Raw genomic sequence first — 18664 nt, 5'->3', positions numbered from 1 at the left:
GCCCACCTTTAGGGGAAAGCCCACATCTCGGGACCTGCTCGACCGATTTCAACCAAATTCGATATGTAACATTTTTCTGACATTGCTATGTTACAGTGCGAAAACGGACTACAGACACGCTTTCTCCATATAACACAATTTTAAATTCCATCTCATTCTCTCACTTTCTAGTATCCAAATCAAGCAAAGTAGTGGTATAAAGCTTTGCACGAATAATGTCTTTATAGCATACCACTTTATGACCAAAAAACTGTCCAAATGGAACCAAAACTGGTACCGAATATGTGGACCCCAGAACACATACTTGTCGTTTTACTGAAAATATCGGTCAATGTGTGAGATATATAATTAAAATTCAGAGAGATACAGAGTATGTCTGTATGTATCAAATGGGTTGAATCGGGTCAATACTTCCCTTAGCCCCTCTATACTTTCGGGTGACTTTATACCGCATATATCGGACAATATGTGAGTTATTCAATGAAAATTAGAGAACCTGTTTTTATGATAATGTATTTTTGTGTCTAAATGTATAAAATTGGGCGAAAACTTAGCCTAATAACTAATACTAGGATTTTCGGCTCACTTTACTCCATATGATTGGTGATGGTATGTGAGGTACCTTAATGAAACCCTGGGAAAATTTTATTAGTCTGTGGCATGTTAGTAGTATGTGGTATTGGCAAAAATTGATAAAATCGGGTCAATACTGCCCCCAACTAACATATACTACTTATAATGATTTATTTAACAAGTTTTATGGCGAATATATCGGTCAGTGAATATTATTTATGTATATATAAAATTGCTTCAAAATGTTCTTGCGAATACCTGAGCAATGTCAAAATTAATGCAATCTTCCTGCAAACTTTCGCTATCGCCAATATACATGGTAAAATGATTTCTGTCTTTCCACCTGTCTTTTAAACGTTTAGGCTGGTCAAAATGTGAATAGTGAAATTAAATGGACACGTTTTCTTAAAAATTATGTGGTTTAGCGATGAATTTGTATTGAATTGGTCTATACCTTGGTCTAAACCTCATATCCCTAATATAATGAATGAATCCTCTAGTGGACGTTTTCGTCAACTCAATATATTAAATTTAGCCTCTTCGATCGAGTTAATATCACATACATATGTCTCATTTGAAGGTGTTTTTTATATAATTTTAGCTGATGCAAATTAAAATATAGCAATAAAACTATGTCTAAGTTTATGGCCTTGAATATAAGTCAAGAAGATACCAAAATCGATTATAATTTATTCACGATTTCATCGAATAATAGATGCTTAATTATTTCGCAACAATTTTTATTATAAACTTATGCCAGTACCTGAAGGAATTTCCCGGGCTTTGATTCTTGAAAGTTTCAAGAGTATAAAATATTCGTTTATACCCGAACTTAGGCCTTCCTTACTTGTTATATTTGTGTTCACATAGTTCAAGATGTTGCAAATCACAAATCCGTAAAATTGTCGGGTCGGCTTTAGTATACCGTCCCAGACTTTCGGGGATAAAACGGGTATGGGCGGATAGAGCAGATCCTCCAGATCAAGAATATATATAGATATAGCCGCAAGAAACTTATAGTTTTTGAGATATTTACGTTTAAAGTTTAAAATTTCAACTATTAAAAGTCCGTATTTTTTCGATTTAGAATGAATTATACCCTTATATTTTTTCACTTACGCAATATATCCACTAACACTTCACTAATTAATTTTTAGATATTTATTTTATATTATATGATGCAAAAATAGCTTTATTTCAATATTTAAATCATTCAAACGCGAAAAGTTCTAGCCGAAAAGACCTTGGTACACCCCGGTGTTGGACCGACCAGTTATTTTTTTGAAGCGCGGCCGAAGGCCTCCAACGCAAAAAGAGGTTCTGCGCGAAAAAAAACTTTGGTACACCTTGGTGTTAGACCGACCAGTGCGACCAACGCAAAAAATTCCCACAACAGCCGGTTCTGCGATACCGGAATTGACCCGGATTTTATCCGGCCAAGGGCTGTTATTTCGACGATCTAACCCTGTTTGGATCGGTAAGTTTTAGATTAAGTTTGTCGTCACTGGAGCAACGCCTAGCAGCAGGGTTGCTCCGTATCCTCCTGACCCGTGCTGGCATCGAGTCCAACCCGGGCCCCGAGGTATTCTACTGCTGCGTATGCGCAAAAAGGCTCCATCCAAATTCCACCTCGGTTAGGTGCAATACATGCAATGGATGGAGCCATCTTAAGACCTGCTCGGGCCTTAAGACACACAGGGAGTGGACCACGAGTTACGTGGCCCCATGCTGTCAACGCAATAATGCGACATTTGCCTCAACGGCCGTGCAACCTGCACCATGTTCGCGCACTGCGCTGCCACTCCAGTCGAGTGGCCAAAATAGGACGTCCACGGTCCTTAGGAGCTCACAAAGACAGCACAACTCCCAATCTGACGATTCGGCAAATGGTAAACCATCATAAGCGGACAAAATGGATAGAGCACCTGAAGTCCTGCAACCTCTCCACCGGTGTGAGTAAGCTTTGGACTACTGTCAAGGCCCTGTCAAATCCGAGGAAACATGACGATCGGGTTGAAATCCAATTCGATGGCCATGCCTCCTCGGACCCGAAGAAGTGCGCGAGCTACTTTAGCCGGCAGTTTATACTGCACCCTTCGACCGACAAGGCCAAACGATGTGTTACCCGACGGTTGCGCAAAATGCCAAAAGACTGCGCACCACTTACTTTCACCGATGAGGAGGTTCAGAATGTCATCAAAAAGGCGAAATCATCCAAATCCATCGGCCCTGACGGAATAAACATGCTGATGTTAAAACATCTAGGCCCAACGGGAGTAAACTACCTCACCAAGGTCCTCAACCTGTCGATATCCACTCTTCAAATACCCGATGTGTGGAAAGTCGGAAGAGTGGTCCCACTACTGAAACCTGGGAAACCCGCCAACAAAGGGGAGTCTTATCGCCCGATAACTCTCCTTTCCCCAGTAGTGAAGACACTTGAGGCCTTGTTACTCCCGTCATTCACCCACCACCTGAGCCTAGCAGACCATCAGCATGGTTTCCGTAAAGTGCACAGTACCACCACAGCACTTAGCGTCATAAACGCCCAGATAGTTCATGGCCTGAACCAGAAGCCACCCTGCGAGAGGACGATCCTCGTAGCGTTGGACTTGTCAAAAGCTTTTGACACAGTCAATCACGCAACGCTACTTGAGGACCTGGAACAATCAACGCTCCCTCCAGGGTTGAAGCGGTGGACCATGAACTACCTGAGCGGTCGACACTCATCCGTACTATTTCGAGGTCAAAACTCCAAACTCAGAAAAATTAAACAGGGGGTTCCGCAGGGCGGTGTCCTCTCCCCGCTACTGTTTAATTTCTACATTTCGAAACTCCCCCAGCCACCAGCGGGAATTTCAATGACCTCGTACGCAGATGACTGTACGATATTGACGTCGGGCAATGGAATCGATGGCATGTGTTCAAAAGTAAACGGCTACCTCTCCGATCTTTCTCGCTTCTTTTCTGCAAGGAACTTAACACTCTCCCCCACTAAATCCACAGCGACCATCTTCACCAATTGGACGAAGGAGTACAGACTGGACCTGAACATTTCAGTCGATGGCACAAAAATTCCGACAGTAAATAACCCTAAAATTTTAGGCGTCACTTTGGACAGTCTGTGCTCTTTCACTCCTCACACGACCGCGATAACTGCCAAAGTACAGAGCCGCAACAAAATCCTCAAGTCGCTTGCCGGCAGCTCATGGGGAAAGGACAAAGAAACGTTGTTGGCAACATACAAGGCAATCGGCCGGCCGGTCCTCAATTATGCAGCCGCAATATGGTCGCCTGGATGTAGTGACACGCAGAATAAGAAGCTCCAGACTTGTCAGAACACTGCACTCCGGACTATCACGGGGTGCCTCTTGATGTCCCCAATCGAACACCTACACAGTGAGGCCCGTATGCTTCCGGTTAAGGAACATAATGAGCTCCTCTCCAAGCAGTTTTTGCTGGGATGTTTTCGCAGAAACCACCCCTGCAGACGCCTGCTTGCAGCGGAGCAGCCTCCTAGGAACATCAAGAGGTCCTTCCTTGACTACGTCGACGACATCAGACAGCACGTCGACCAGACTTCGGACGCAACTAACTTCAGACAAGCACTGACCGCCATTCACAGTGGAGCCATTAACACCTTCACCGACTCCCTTTCAGTGAATGGCGTAATAAGAGTCAAACCACCACCCATTGCAGACACAGAGCTCGAGTTGCCTCGCGAATCTAGAGTGACCCTCGCGCAACTTCGTTCTGGATACTGTAGCAGGTTAAACTCCTACCTATCCAGAATAGACCCCGACATACTAAACACATGTCCTGCATGCAATGAGTCTCCGCATGACACTAACCACCTCTTTGCATGCCCTACAAACCCCACTCATCTAACACCCCTTTCCCTATGGTCCGACCCCGTCGAAACAGCTCGTTTCCTGGGCCTTCCGTTAGATGACCTCGACGACAACGAATCTAGAATTTATCACCCAAACGGGGATTAGATAATCGTTATAACAACAACAACAACCAACGCAAAAAAAGTTCTACAAGAAAAAACAACATTGTCATAGAGGGTATAACATAATCCTTAACATCAAAGTTCTCTAATAGTTTATTTTTCTAGGTTTGGATTCCTGTTTTTGGGGTATTATCTGTTTTCATTTCTTTCAGTTCATTTACAAAATATGTCTAGAAGGTAACACTGGTTATTTGACATTTTGCAACCCTTTTGTTATTGTCAGAATTAATAGAATTTAACAATAACTTAAATATTGAATTAACTATTTTTGCACTATATAATGCAAAATAAATGTGTATAAACGAATCAGTAAAGTGTTAGTGGATATAACAGTGAAAAATATAAGTGTATAATTCATTTGAAATCGGAAAAATGCATACCTTAAATAGTTGAAATTTTCAACTTTAAACGGTATACTAAAGTTTTCCCATCTCGAAAACTATAAGTTATCCGCGGTTATATCTATATTTATTCTTGATCTGGAGGATCTCCTCTATCCGCCCATACCCCGAAAGCCTAGGACGGCATACTAAAGTTTTCCCAAATTGTCTAATATAAATAAATAAATTTATATTAATTACCCTGATAGCGTACACTTACGTTTTTAAATATTCATTTAAATCTTTAATAGCTTCGGATCTCATTCCCCTTGCTTTTAAAATAGCTATTTTGCGCTTACGGGGTGCAGCGTTTGTTTCATCTTTGACAATAATTTCATCTAGCAAATCAGTCGCCTCATCATACATTTGCAAAGCTTCTAAACGCATAGCTTCAAATTTCATAACTCTCATGCTTTCCGGAAATTCTATGCTAAGTGTTTCAATGCATTTCCCCGCAATATCCAACCGAGAAGTGTCAAAAGCTGCAATTAGCACTTGCTCCAATATGAGATGCATCTCGTTGCCAGTTTTTTGCACACGACTTTCCAAAAGCGCTTCCCATAGTTGTATTACTTCATCACTCCGACGCTCATTGTCCTCACGCCACTTCCGAAATTGGTCACGAACATCTATAAAAATTTTAGATTAATGTATGGTATTGGATTGGAAAAATAAAATTTCATAATTAATTTTTTCAAAAAATTTCCCACACCTGTCCAACTTATTTCCTTAAAATTGTACGCCATTGTGATTTTAAAATTCAAGAAAAATTTAGTTCGGAGTAATAATTATTGATTAAACACCAAATTTATTAGACTCAAACAATCTCCGCAAGAGGAGGCTATGTTACCAAAAGATGGCGCACATAAACGTGTTTTGGAATGTTTGGGTTTTCCTAGACGTTACACGATCAAGAAATTGCTTTCAATTGCAATACACTCACACTTTTCTACTACCCTACTCTCAATTTTCAAACTTGTACATCAATTTTCTCATTCAAGTCGAGTGGCAAGTTAAAACAGCTGATCACAGAGTTTTAAAAATAATTGACATGCACTTGTGGGGAATACGAATATTTCGTTATATTCAGGATTGATATCAAAATATAAATATATCAATCCATTATATTATTAATTTCGTGCAAAATTTTCAAACATTTTAAACCGTTTCCATGACAACGGCATCTTCAAACTATTTTTGATTATCAAGAACATAAATGAAATATAATCTATACTATATTTTTAATTTGGACCAAAATGGACATAGTGTGCTAAATTTTACTCAACTTCAGTAGTTTAGCGGTTAACCCCGGAGAAAACGTGACATGTAATTTTTATATATATAGATATTATTTAATAAAAAAAAATACGTAAAATATTATTTAGCGTGGAACTCCTTTCAGCGTTAGCGGACTTCGGTCGCGCTTCAAAAAAATAACCCTGGTCAGTCCAAAACCATGGTATTCATAGTTCTTTCGCGATGAACTCTTCTCTGCACTAGCGGCCTTCGGACGCGCTTCAAAAAACAATAATATAAAAAATAATCACTAGATGGAATGATTGTGATTCTTTTATCGCCGCGATGTGAGGGTTATAGTTGGCGAAATATTTGCGAATTTGTTAAAGTAATGCATGCATTACACTATATTTAAAACATTTTCCACAAATTTTACAACTCATATATTTTTAATTACATTGTATACATTGAAATATATTCAAAATATAGATTTATTGTGCATTTTTTAAGAAAACAAATATACATTTTAAATTGCTTTGTTCACTCATAGTTTCAAGAAATTTTTGTGTGTACATTCATGACAAATATCAGTGTAGCCACATATTTTGTTATAAAAAATGGGTCGGTGTCATCGGATCGTGGCGCCAAAAGAATCGTAATTTTGCCCACTAGATGTTTTTTAAACAATTCCTCTCACTTTTATAACACATTGTTACGGATTGCTCGATAAATCGTCTACCTGTAACTCACTCTTGAGTTCGATCACTGGATTGTTAAATAAAAGTCCCAATTTAATGGCTACACACTTATCTTTATTTCTAATTCCAATATAGTAAATCTGTAACAAAACATTGCTTCTAGAACATTGTGGCAACTACGAATTCGCTAACTAGTTGCTTCTGACAGTTTATCGTTGATTCGATTTTGTTCTATCATCCGTGTTCGTCACAACATTTTGGATGTTAATTAAAAGCTCTGTTCAGATGCCTTCACAATAGTCACCACCCTCACACCCAAAACAGTTGTGTATGTTTCGTTTATTTCAATAGTTTTAAACAAATTTGTAAATATTTTTTTTTGAAATAGGACAAAAAGGCATCTATGTTTAAATAATTCGGTCAAGATTTAATTTGAAAATATGTAGGTATGTATTAATACATGTACGAATAAAACAATATTTATGCTTAAATAATTCAGTTATTTTATATATAAGTTATGTTATTTAGTATGCTCCAAATTAACTGTTGCGTCTGTGCAGCATTTTTAAGCGGTGTTGCGTTTAATGCGCGTACAGTTTCGCAATTGTTGACAAAAGTACTTGCATATAAGTTATGGTGTAGTGCACTTCTGTGCTTTATTGAGTCTGATTAGAACTAATTTACATTACAAAATCAACTTAAAGCTAAACCTAAAAATTGAACTCATAAGTGCAAAGCTACAGCCGGCAAGCCGACTCAGCATAAGCGATAAAGTAGACATTTGCAGCATAGTCAAATATTAGGCTACAGCAGCTGACCTAGTTAGTCAGGCCACTGAACTCATGCGTCAATGGAATATGTCTCAGCATAAGCGATAACGTAGATATTTGCAGCATAATCAAATATCAGGTTACCGCAGCTGACCTAGTAATCAGGTACAGCCCGCTATGCCTGGCTTCCTATTTAGTATCTCTCGCTGGTTCACATATTTCGTTACATTGATGATTGCGGAGAAACGGGATCTCTGGGCCATCGTGCACAGGTGTCTTGTGCTGTTAACTTGCAAACGAATGCGAATGTTGTTGTTAGGCATTCGTTAACCGCTAGTACGGGAAAATGGTGACTCTGAGGCTATATGAATTATATTCTCGGACTGTAGGACTTTAATCTTGGATGCTTCAGTTAGGATTCTCCTGTTGTTCCTTTAAGATTCTCTCCAAATCTTCATGATCAAAAATAGTGGAATTTATTATGTTAGCCTTAGCCAATGTAATTGTGAGAATCAAGTTTGAAATCTGGTTTATTAACATTCTATTGTTCGTTAATAATGTTTCATATAAATGCGGTGTGTCAACCAACTCATTCCTTTTATTGTTTTTTACGAACACTTTTTCGCCAACTTCAAAAACTCTATTTTGCCTATCCGGGTTAGATCTTTCAATGTTATCATGTTGGGCTGATGCGATTTTATTTTTTATGGTCCGCCTGAGTTCGCTAGATGCTGCGTGAATCATATCGATCGGGGTTCGGCTTGTGACCGAGTGTATGGATCGATTGTAGGCTATTGTTGTCCTCAAAATTAACTCGGCTGTGTCATCAGACATTTTTTCTAGTTTAAAAGATCTAGCTATGTCCGCAAGAGTGCCATGCAAGCGTTCCACTTGTTCATTTGAACAACTGTGAAGATGTGGTGAATTCACAATGTCTATGTCATACCCGTTTTTTAACAGTGATCTAATTGTCTCCGAATTGAAAGTGGCTTCATTGTCGCAATAAATTGGTTTTGTTTGAGGAAACAAGAAGTTGGATAATGGACATTTGTACATCCATAAATTGTGTGAGACGCGATCGGTTGTACAACGGCAAACTTCGGACCGTTGAAAAAATGTCAATGCGGAGCATTTCTCCAGCATATGATGGAATTGGGGTTATCCGTGTCGTGTTTCGCTTTGGTACATGTTTTGCAATTAAACACCACCTCATTGGCTAATTTTGCCATTTTCGGAAAATAATAATCACGAAGGATTTGTTTAATATTTTCCCTATGTGCGCGATTGTGTTCAGTGATGAAAATTTCAGTTTGTTCACCTTTGTTTGTAATGTCGACAACGATATTCTTGCAGTGCCAGAACTTAGTTGCCGGAAAATTTAACACCAAATCATGTTGTATACTGACTAACGTCAGTTAATCGCGTTTACTGAGTTGTTACGAACGAGTGGTTTAATTATTTCGAATAGAGCGTTTTTCTGTAAAATTTATTAGGTGGCGTATTTTTCTGCCGAAGAGTATGATATATCTTTTTAACCGTAATTTGGCTTCTTCGAGAACGAACTGGTTCTTGAAGCAATTTAAAGACTTTTCTGTCGAATCCATCGTGTAGGATAATGGTATTTCACTGTGAATTTTCGCAGCATCTGACTGCACTTCATTTTCCAAATTTTTCACATTCTGTCGGGACAGAGAATCCGCCACAAAATTTTCTTTGCCGGATTTGTAGAGCACTTTTGCATTGTGTTCATCAATGTATGATTTCCATCTTTTGATTTTCGCATTTGTGTTCCTATCAGATACAGCGAAGGTGAGGGGTTGGTGGTCTGTAAAAATGTTGATTTCTTTTGACCCATATAGATAATTTTGCAATTTACCCAAAGCCCAGACAATGGCTAACAACTCCCTTTCGTTTGTGGCATAGTGCGCTTCGCTTTGTTTTAGCGTTCGCGAAATTATGTTAATTGGTTTGCCTCCTTGAGACAGAACCGCACCGAAGCTGTCCATAGAGGCGTCAGTGGTTAAGTCAAAAGGCTGTTTGAATTCTGGGTACATGAGAATAACTTCCTCGGATGCCAGGATATTTCTCAAACTTTCAAAGGCGCTTCGTTGCGACACATATTTGCTCACCGTTCCATTTTCTCCTTTATGAATGTTGGTCAAAGGCCTCGCTATTGACGCGAAGTCCTTAATGAATCCCCTGTAATAACTAGCTAGGCCAAGGAATGATCGTAAACTGAATAAGTTTTTAGGCTCAACATATTCCTGTATGGCTCTAACTTTTGCGGGGTCAGTTTTTCCCCCGTTTTTGGTTACTACATAGCTCAATAATTCGATGCTCTTTTTAAAAAACTTCATTTTCTCTTGTGTACCCTCATATTGGCCTCGCATAAACATTTTAAAATTGTGTCGATATGCTTCACGTGGTCGAACTCATTTTCGGAAAAATTATGACGTCATCCACGTAAACGTAGCATATCTTTCCTATTCCCTTCCCTCAAAATGTCGTCAATGGTTCTTTGAAAAATGTTCCCTGTAGATTGGTTTATTATCTATTGTGTGGATCGTGGCAGTGACCGAAGTGTTAAAGGGTAATGCCTCGTTAGAGATCGAAAACGCCTTTGACTTTCTCAATATCATGCTTTTGAACTCCTTTTTGACGGACATGGGCACTACAATTTCATTCATATGATTTCTTCACACGAAAATATGTTATACGGAAGTTTATCCAAATCTGCTAACCAACTTCATATGTATAATATTACGTTTACTTACTTCAATTTACTGTGTTACTGTCGCCCCTAAATAAAAATGTCGAGTGGTGCGTTTTTTACAGCTCAGCGTTAACGCCGACGCAGCATCCCTAAATAAAACACCAATTTTGCGTCAAATTCTCACTTAAATTCTAAAATAAGTACAAAAGAAATTTATTAATAACACCTACATCCAATTGTACAAGCATTAAACATCACATCAAGAAATTTTACAGAAAAGTTACAATTTCTTGGTTTTCTGCAGCACTTCTTAACGCGCTGTCAAAATCGAACTTTTCAACACTCAGCGTTGTCGCAGCGTTTATTTAGGTTTGCGCTATACAAAATCTATGGGCATGAGGAATTTTTGACAGTAATTTACTGCTGCCGGGACGGCAGTTGGTTTGTTTTTTTTGCTATATTAACACATTTGCAACCACGTCGCACGAGATCGTGTGACAGAGGTTGTTCAAAATGCAAAATTGTCATGTTTTTTGTGTTTTCTGGGTATGCTGATATCTGCACTAAAATTTTGCAAGGCACTATTGACGATATTTGCAGATTTTATGATAAAAACTATTAGGATAATATATATATCTTACTATATTATTAGTAGCATTTCTGCAAAATTCTCTTTAAGTAAAGTAAATCATAATATTAATAAATTAATTTTTACTAATTAATAATATTATAATTTCTGGTATTATTTCACCGATAGCTAACTTGAAGGGTACCAATGGGCACATAATCCATAGCAACTTATTCTGTGCGCCAATCGGAAGCTTTTTTCTCCGTGTTGAATAAGGATGAAAAAATTCACTACAATGTAAATAAATTTTACATTTTGCTGTGGCAAATGGAATGTAATTGATATTTCAAAAAAAGGGGCAAACGAATATCCTGTTGATTAAATTATTAGATATGTACTATCATAAAATGAATTCGAAATAATGCTTTGCTTTGCTAGTTATATTACTGAAACTAGAAAAATGCATTAATTTAAAGATTTGTTAATAATTCAAAATTTTAAACAAAGTGCTAGCGCACTACTACTCTACTTGTATGCGATAAACATATCTTCATATTCATTTTTTAACAAAGTTTTTGAGTTACTGTTTATATTTAATCGAGCATTACATCCTTTAAGCATGTTAACAAATTTCTACACATTTCACTCTATATGGAAAGTCAAAATTTAAACTCTTGTAATTTCAAATTTATGATTAAAGATTCGATATCATATTATTGATTTTAAGTTTATTAAATGTTTTTTATTTTCATATATTATGACATATTACTGTTAAATGTAAAAATTAGAGATGTAAGTATTTTTTTTTTATATTTCCTCTGTAACCCGACTAACATATAAGTAATTGTTTTAAGGTCGACAATTCGATCACTAGATTGTTAAATAAAAGTCCCAATTTTTGGCTATACACTTATCTTTGCTTCTAATTCCAACAGCTTAACACTTATTACTCTTTATTTGAGTTTACAAGTTATTACTTATAGCCTAATTGCTCTTTACACGGCAACACTCTAATTAAAACTGTTTTTGCTGCACAATCCGGCAGCTCTTATAAGTAGATCTTTACAAAAAGTTCGCCACTAAAACATTTTAGTAACTACGAATTTGCTATCTACAAGTAGTTGATTCTGGCAATTTATCGTCGATTCGATTTTGTTCTATCACCCGTGTTAGTTACACTGCCCTCAACCTAAGTCTAATCGTCCCCAAACACAAAGTATTTATGTCTCTCATCTCGTTTTCTAGGATGGTGTTAACTTTCTTAGCCATTCTTCTCTTATTGGAGTTAATTTCATCCGTTTTTCGGATACTTAGTTTCTGGTACACCCCTTGCTGACTCAAGGTTCCATTATTGATTAGAACGTAACTCCATTGGAACAACGAATCTCGTTACCCACTGGTTGGTGCATGCGTCCACTACTCTTATTGGAGTTAATTCCAACCGTTTTCCGGGTATCAGGTTTTTGGTACATAATTTGACTTAAAGCTGACTCGAGATTCCATTCTTGATCAGAACATAACTCCATTGAAACACAGAATCTCGTTACTCACTTGTTAATGAATGCATCCGTTACTGGTTTAGCCTCTTGGTGGAATTGTGTATACTTCTGGCCATCAGTGAAATGGTCTTTGACTACCAAAACATGACTATTTCATAATTTATTGGTGGGAAATGGACCATCTTCATGTACTCCGATTTGCTCAACTGGCGCACCCGAATTGTACTGCTTTATCTGGCCATGACTCTTGGCCCTTGACCCTTTAGCTTCAATGCTCTCGGTATATTTCGCAATCCTCTCCATAGCTGATTGACGACAACCAGTCCTTTGTACTGCACGTTAAGAACTTAAGAAATTCTAACCTTCGGAACAACCATAACTACTCGGGAGCTTTGCCTATTTTCGCTTTTCCATACTCGATGCAAACTGTCACATAACTTTAAACCCTCCGCTCTGTCCAATATGTTTTTGCGATTTGCCTTCCTATAGTTATTTCTCTTCTCGTTGCACATTGGTTCAACTCCACTTCATGCATTACACCTTGATCCTTGCAATTCTGGATCTTCTGGCAAAGAGTCATCCGTTTCAGCTTTAATTTTAACCTCCTCCACCTGTGCTGGTATACACATTACGTGCTCTCCTGACTGTGAGGACCCTTGTACTGGGATACACGCTTCCTGCTCTTCCGACTGTGAGGACACTTGTGCTGGTATACAAACTTCTTGCTTTTCTGACTGCAAGAACCCTTTTACTGGTTCAAACGCTTCATGATCTTCCAACTGTGAGGACACCTGCGCTGACGTACGCACGTCCAGTTCTTTCGATTGTGGGGACCCTTGTACTTGTATACAAGCTTCCTGCTCTTCAAACTTTGAGGACACTTGTGCTTGTATACAAGTTGCTCTTCTGACTGTGAGGGCCCTTAACTGGTTCACACGCTTCCTGCTCTTCCAACTGTGAGGACACCTGTGCTAAGATACGCACACCCACCTCTTTCGACTGTGAGTACAATTGGGATAGTTGTGCCATCCTTTGTGATGACTTCGTTGTGCTATACGTGCCTCCTGCTTCTTCCACGCTGCTCTAAACCCTGTTTCCAACGCTGCTGACAAACGTTCTCTAAACGCTCCCAACGCAGCAAAAAAAACCTCTGTTGAACATTGAGTATATTCCTTTTCTTGTATCTTTGTTGTCTTCTCCTGTAATTAGAATTGAAAGACGTGTACCTCAACATTAGCATTTTCTGCTTCCATGTCCTCTTGTAACCATGACTGTAAGTCGGCCTTTACTCCATTTGTTACCAAATCACGTTGCTCCAGCTCCTTTTTCAGTTGTGAACTCTTCAGATTATTCAACTTAACCATTTTCAAGCTCTCTCTTTGGGAATTTATTTGACAATCCCACTTATGACACCGATTGTAACGGATTTCTCGATAAATCGTCTACCTTGTAACTCACACTTTAGTTCGATCACTGGATTGTTAAATAAAAGTCCTAATTTAATGGCTTTACACTTATTTTTATTTCTAATTCCAACAACTTACACTTATAACTCATTATTCGAGTTTACAGCTTATTGCTTATAGCTCAATTGCTCTTTACACGGCAACACTCTAAATAGAACTGTGCACTTGCTGCACCATCCGGGAGTCCTTACAAGTAGATCTTTACCAAAATATTACATTTGCTTACTTCTTTATCAAATAACAAAAATGCTAAAGAAGACAAGATATTTCTCTATTAAAAGTATAATTTCGGTTTTGAATGGAATAAATAATAACATAAAAAAATAAAAAATTTCGAACTAATAGCACATTTTATAACTAACATGTTATATAACAAGTGAAAGTTATATTTATATGTATGCGGTGGTTTTTTAAATTCCTTATTTGTTATAGGTTGTCAAAACTGGTTCCCGTTTGGCGCACAGCCATAATTACATAGTATATCATAGTAACTGAAAGCTTTAGTATAAACGCACGTTTATTGTAATCTTCTGCGGCTGCCACACGTCTCTGCAAGACGGGTATCTGTTAGCAAACGTGTTAAATACTTGTTATTTTTCACTCGTGTACTCTGCAAGAGGGGTATCTGTTAGTAAACGTATTAATTACTTGTTATTGTGCACTCGTGTATAAGTTAAAAAAATTATTACTTTTGTTCAGCGAGTGGAAAAAAGGTAACCCATTGCCAGAGAATGTTAATGAATAGAGAAGGCGCAATTGTTAGCTGTACTAAAATGTAAATTATTAAAAGGGAACATCGAAAATGCGCAAGTTCGATTTTACACCACGGCAAAAAGAAACGGAACCTTCCTCTCTTTATAAGCGAACTCATAAAACTATACCACTCTAAGAAGGAACCATGCAAATTTTCACCACCCTATAAGGGAACGGCAAATTTATGTATGCGCAGATGTTCTTTGGCATGGGCATTAAGGAAAATTAGAATAACAAAAAGAAATAATAGAAATTGAAGAACATGTATTTAATGATGGAAAAATGAAAATTAAATTAATTTATATTTAATTAAAATGTGATAGAGTTTGAACTCTGTCCAAATAGTTAATTTGTAATAAGGAGTTGTAGTCTAATCTGTGAACTCAAACAGCTATCGTCGTTTGCTTGTTTCAAATATTCTCGAAATTGCCTTGAGAATTGGCAACATTACCACTCATATGAAGTCTTTACCTAATTCTATATGTTCTAAGCACACTCCATATAGTACTTTTATATGTACTTGAACATATTTGTATTTAATACATTAGGGAGCACATCCCACAGCAGCACTATCACTTGTATAATTATAAGTAATTAAAATGCGCAATTTAGATTACTATCAGAATATTATTATAAATATAAATAAAAAATTTAAGTTTATATATTATCGGATCGGTGTTGTCCAAAAATAAATGTGTAGATCCAAAAACAGTTGACTGAATGAGAATTTAATCTGGCTCTCAGGCCCGTTAACAAAACGAATGTTTAAGATGCGTGGACTGATGTCGATCGAAATGATTGCGCTGTCCAATTGTATATAGCGAATGATGATTTAGCGATGTTCCCGTCCTTTTTGTTAGGCGTCTTTGTGCATGTTGTACTCAGGGATTGAGTGTGGTGGTGTCATCATGTGTAGTGTTCTCAATGTTGAGTGCAGTGTGGTGTGTTTCATTATGGTGTGTAAATTTTACCCGAGTAGAGTGGTGTGTATATCTAGGGGTGGCTTATATAATATTATTTAAACAGTACTTATTATCATTATTTCATAGTTTTTCGATTTAGCCCATTTTATATAAATACGACACTATGAAAATGCAGCCCAATCGGTAATCGTAGTATTTCAAAAGAGCATAAGTCAATTTTCAATAGCAAAGCACTGCAAAAAGGACAAACGTGAAAACATAGCCGATATTGTCGCAAAATTGGCGATTCAAACAAATTTTGTCAACTCCGCGACGATGCGCAAAATTCGGCGTCAATTTTGTAACGAATATCTCGATAAATCGTCAACCTTGTAACTCACTCTTGAGTTGGATCACTAGATTGTTAAATTGAAGTCCCAATTTAATACTATACACTTAAATTTATTTCTACCTAACCGGTACCAAACGCTGCAAGCCGTATCAGATGAACTACCCTCATTTTATTCCTTGGTTCCTTCCGTTTTATTACCTGGTACAGTCCTTCCCAATTATATTGTTGTGTATTTTTTTCGGTGTGGGTTATATAATAAAAAACCTTTAATAACACTCTCAGAGTTAATTTGTCGTATTTTGCTTTTATTTTATCGCTCATAATTTTGGTGCGCTGTCTCACCATAGCATGTATATCCCTCATCTCGTTTTCTAGGATGCTGCTAACTTCCTTAGCCTTGCTTCCTCCGTTGGAGCTAATTCCAAATTTCAATTCAATCGGTAATCGAAGATTATTACCAAAAATTACCCTTGCTGGAAGCTGCTCCGTTGTTTCATGTACAGCAGACCGATAAGCCATCAGGAACAAGGATATATGGGTATCCCAATCTTTTTGATACTTGTCCACAACTTTCCTCAAATATTCTTCCAAACTTCGATTGAACTTCGAGAATTCTACGATGCCGTCGGACTGCGGATGTAGTGCAGTTGTGCGAGGTTTCCGGATACCCTGTTTCTGGCACATCTCCTGAATTAGGGCTGATTCAAAATTTCTCCCTTGGTGATATTATTCTATTGGAACACCATATTGTTGATGAATACTTCCGCTATTGTTCCTGCTTCTTGATTAGAAATTGCGTATACTTCTGGCCATTTGCTGAAATATGGCGGCGATTTCGCAGCTCCATTTGGAAGATCTGCTTCCTGTGCTCACTACCATACAGTCTTTCTAATGCACCCAACAACGTTTCATAACTAGTCACATTGCAGTTTGGAATGGTCTGTAATGTCTTTGCTGCAACGAACAATGCAGTTACTTTATGATCAGCGTTCCAATTATATGAAAATGCCGTCTTTTCGAATTAAAGCTTAAAAACATGGAACGGAACAGTGGCATCAAAGGATGGAGGTTTTACCTTGGCAGAAGCAGACGATAAAATGGCCAATTTAATTGTAGCTCGCGGAGACGATCACTGTATCCCGGTGTTAAAAAGTACTAATTTGAGCTTTTCACAAGAGGGACCATCGAAAAATACAACTTCGAACTTTAGATTTACACCACGCAATGACCGAAAGGGGGAAAAGGCTATAAATAGATACAAAGAATGTTCTTACAGGAATTATGCACATGCTATTTACATTTGCATATTACCCCAGATTTTGCAATTAAATAAGTAATTAATAGATACATTCTTCAACACATTTTTATGCGTTGTAAAAATGAAGAAGGGAAGCTATTCCAAATACAAACGCTTACGTTCGAATCCTGTACATCATAAATCTTAACTTTTATTTTTTATTTGACATTTTAGCTGATCTCAATTCAGTTACTTAAATATCATATTTTACGCACTAAAATAATTCGAATATTTCAGGAAAACATGTTCATATGTTTAGGGGTATTGAATATTTCTTCATTGGTGCATATTTATACAAATGTGAAAATCACACTTGGATTTAGAAGTACACGTAAGCTGATGCTTGATTCTCCTTGCCCCGCACAAACAAAGACTTCACTTTTTGCTTTATGCGAGAAGGAAGTTGAATGATCGCAGGCAAGGAGGGGTCAGGGAGTGCACTACCCCATAATGATTTCAGATATTTTTTTATTAAAAAATGTATATTAAAAACGTTTAAATAAGTATGAATTTATTTGTATTTATATTTTTACGTAAATACTATAATATTATGTAAATCATCCCTAAGTTATATTTTTCGAAGGAGGCCAAAGCCCACTTGATGGAGTCTGCAGTGAAGAGCTGTTTTCCGACTATCCAATCTAAGCGAGATTGCTTTCGTTCGACCATAGGTCGGATCTGATCTTCTCGGGAAATGCGCAAGTAGAAAAGCCGTGGTTCTGTGTTCATCTTGACTCTAGCCAGAACCTTATGCAGCCTTGCTGCCTCTGGCGTTAAGGAGACGCTTTTACAGAACTTCCTAAAGCTCTCTCCCAGTTCTCAGTACACTTAACCTTGTTAAATATTGTATTTTGCGTACCATTTTCATTGGTTCTGAGAGTTTACTAGACCACCAGGTGCAGCTGCGGCTCTTGGTAGTCGTCTTTAGGGGCAGCTGCTGTGATATGCCTCTATAATGGACTGGTTTAGCGCAGACTACCTGCTCTCCAGTCCAGAAATAGTTGCACTGTTGTCCAGCTGGTGATCTGACATGAAGGGTTCTGATGACACTCTCCATTGTGAGATCAATTCAGCCATAGACTCGTTACTAAGAGTGATGTCCAGCATCTCTCTTCTAACACTAGTTACAAAGGAGGGCTCGCAACCCACTCGCAATGTTTAGGTTTTTACTAATTATAAATTCAATGATAGACTCACCCCGTGTGTCCGTGCTGCCCCATTCCGCATGGTGGGCGTTGGCGTCACAACTTAGGAGGAGGGTCAGCTTATTCCTTCTGCAATACTTCACCAGGTTGCCGACTGTCTCTGGGGGTGCTGTCGGAGTCTCCCCCGGAAAGTAGGCCGCTGCCATGACGAAGTCTTTTTCTCCAGATTACCTTATTCGACTCCATTTTAAGGCCTCTGACCTCTTCTTTATTGACCCATGGCTCCTGGATCCGTTG

At 38.0% G+C, this 18664-nt stretch overlaps 1 protein-coding gene and 1 long non-coding RNA gene across 4 annotated transcripts in view; one reads left to right on the top strand and one right to left on the bottom strand.

Annotated features, from left to right (window-relative positions):
- Positions 1–5864, bottom strand: part of LOC106623228 (ER membrane protein complex subunit 2) — a 91498-nt gene extending 85634 nt beyond the window's left edge. For all 3 annotated transcript variants that reach the window (XM_070113136.1, XM_014242664.3, XM_014242665.3), the window contains exons 1-2: positions 5681–5864; positions 5189–5597 (exon numbers count right to left, since the gene is read on the bottom strand). In XM_070113136.1, the coding sequence (XP_069969237.1) occupies positions 5189–5597; positions 5681–5714 (443 nt within the window). In that variant the 5' untranslated portion in view covers positions 5715–5864. The remainder of the gene's footprint in view (positions 1–5188; positions 5598–5680) is intronic.
- Positions 5865–5870: 6 nt separating this feature from the next.
- Positions 5871–6735, top strand: LOC138859016 (uncharacterized). Its single transcript, XR_011398050.1, has 2 exons — positions 5871–6294; positions 6354–6735. It is a non-coding gene; the product is annotated as an uncharacterized lncRNA (long non-coding RNA).
- Positions 6736–18664: the final 11929 nt, after the last annotated feature.

This window comes from Bactrocera oleae, chromosome 2 (genome assembly GCF_042242935.1).
Source record: "Bactrocera oleae isolate idBacOlea1 chromosome 2, idBacOlea1, whole genome shotgun sequence".
Classification (NCBI taxonomy): domain Eukaryota; kingdom Metazoa; phylum Arthropoda; class Insecta; order Diptera; family Tephritidae; genus Bactrocera; species Bactrocera oleae.
Note: the sequence above shows the minus strand (reverse complement) of the source record. Positions and strands in the feature narration are given on the sequence as shown.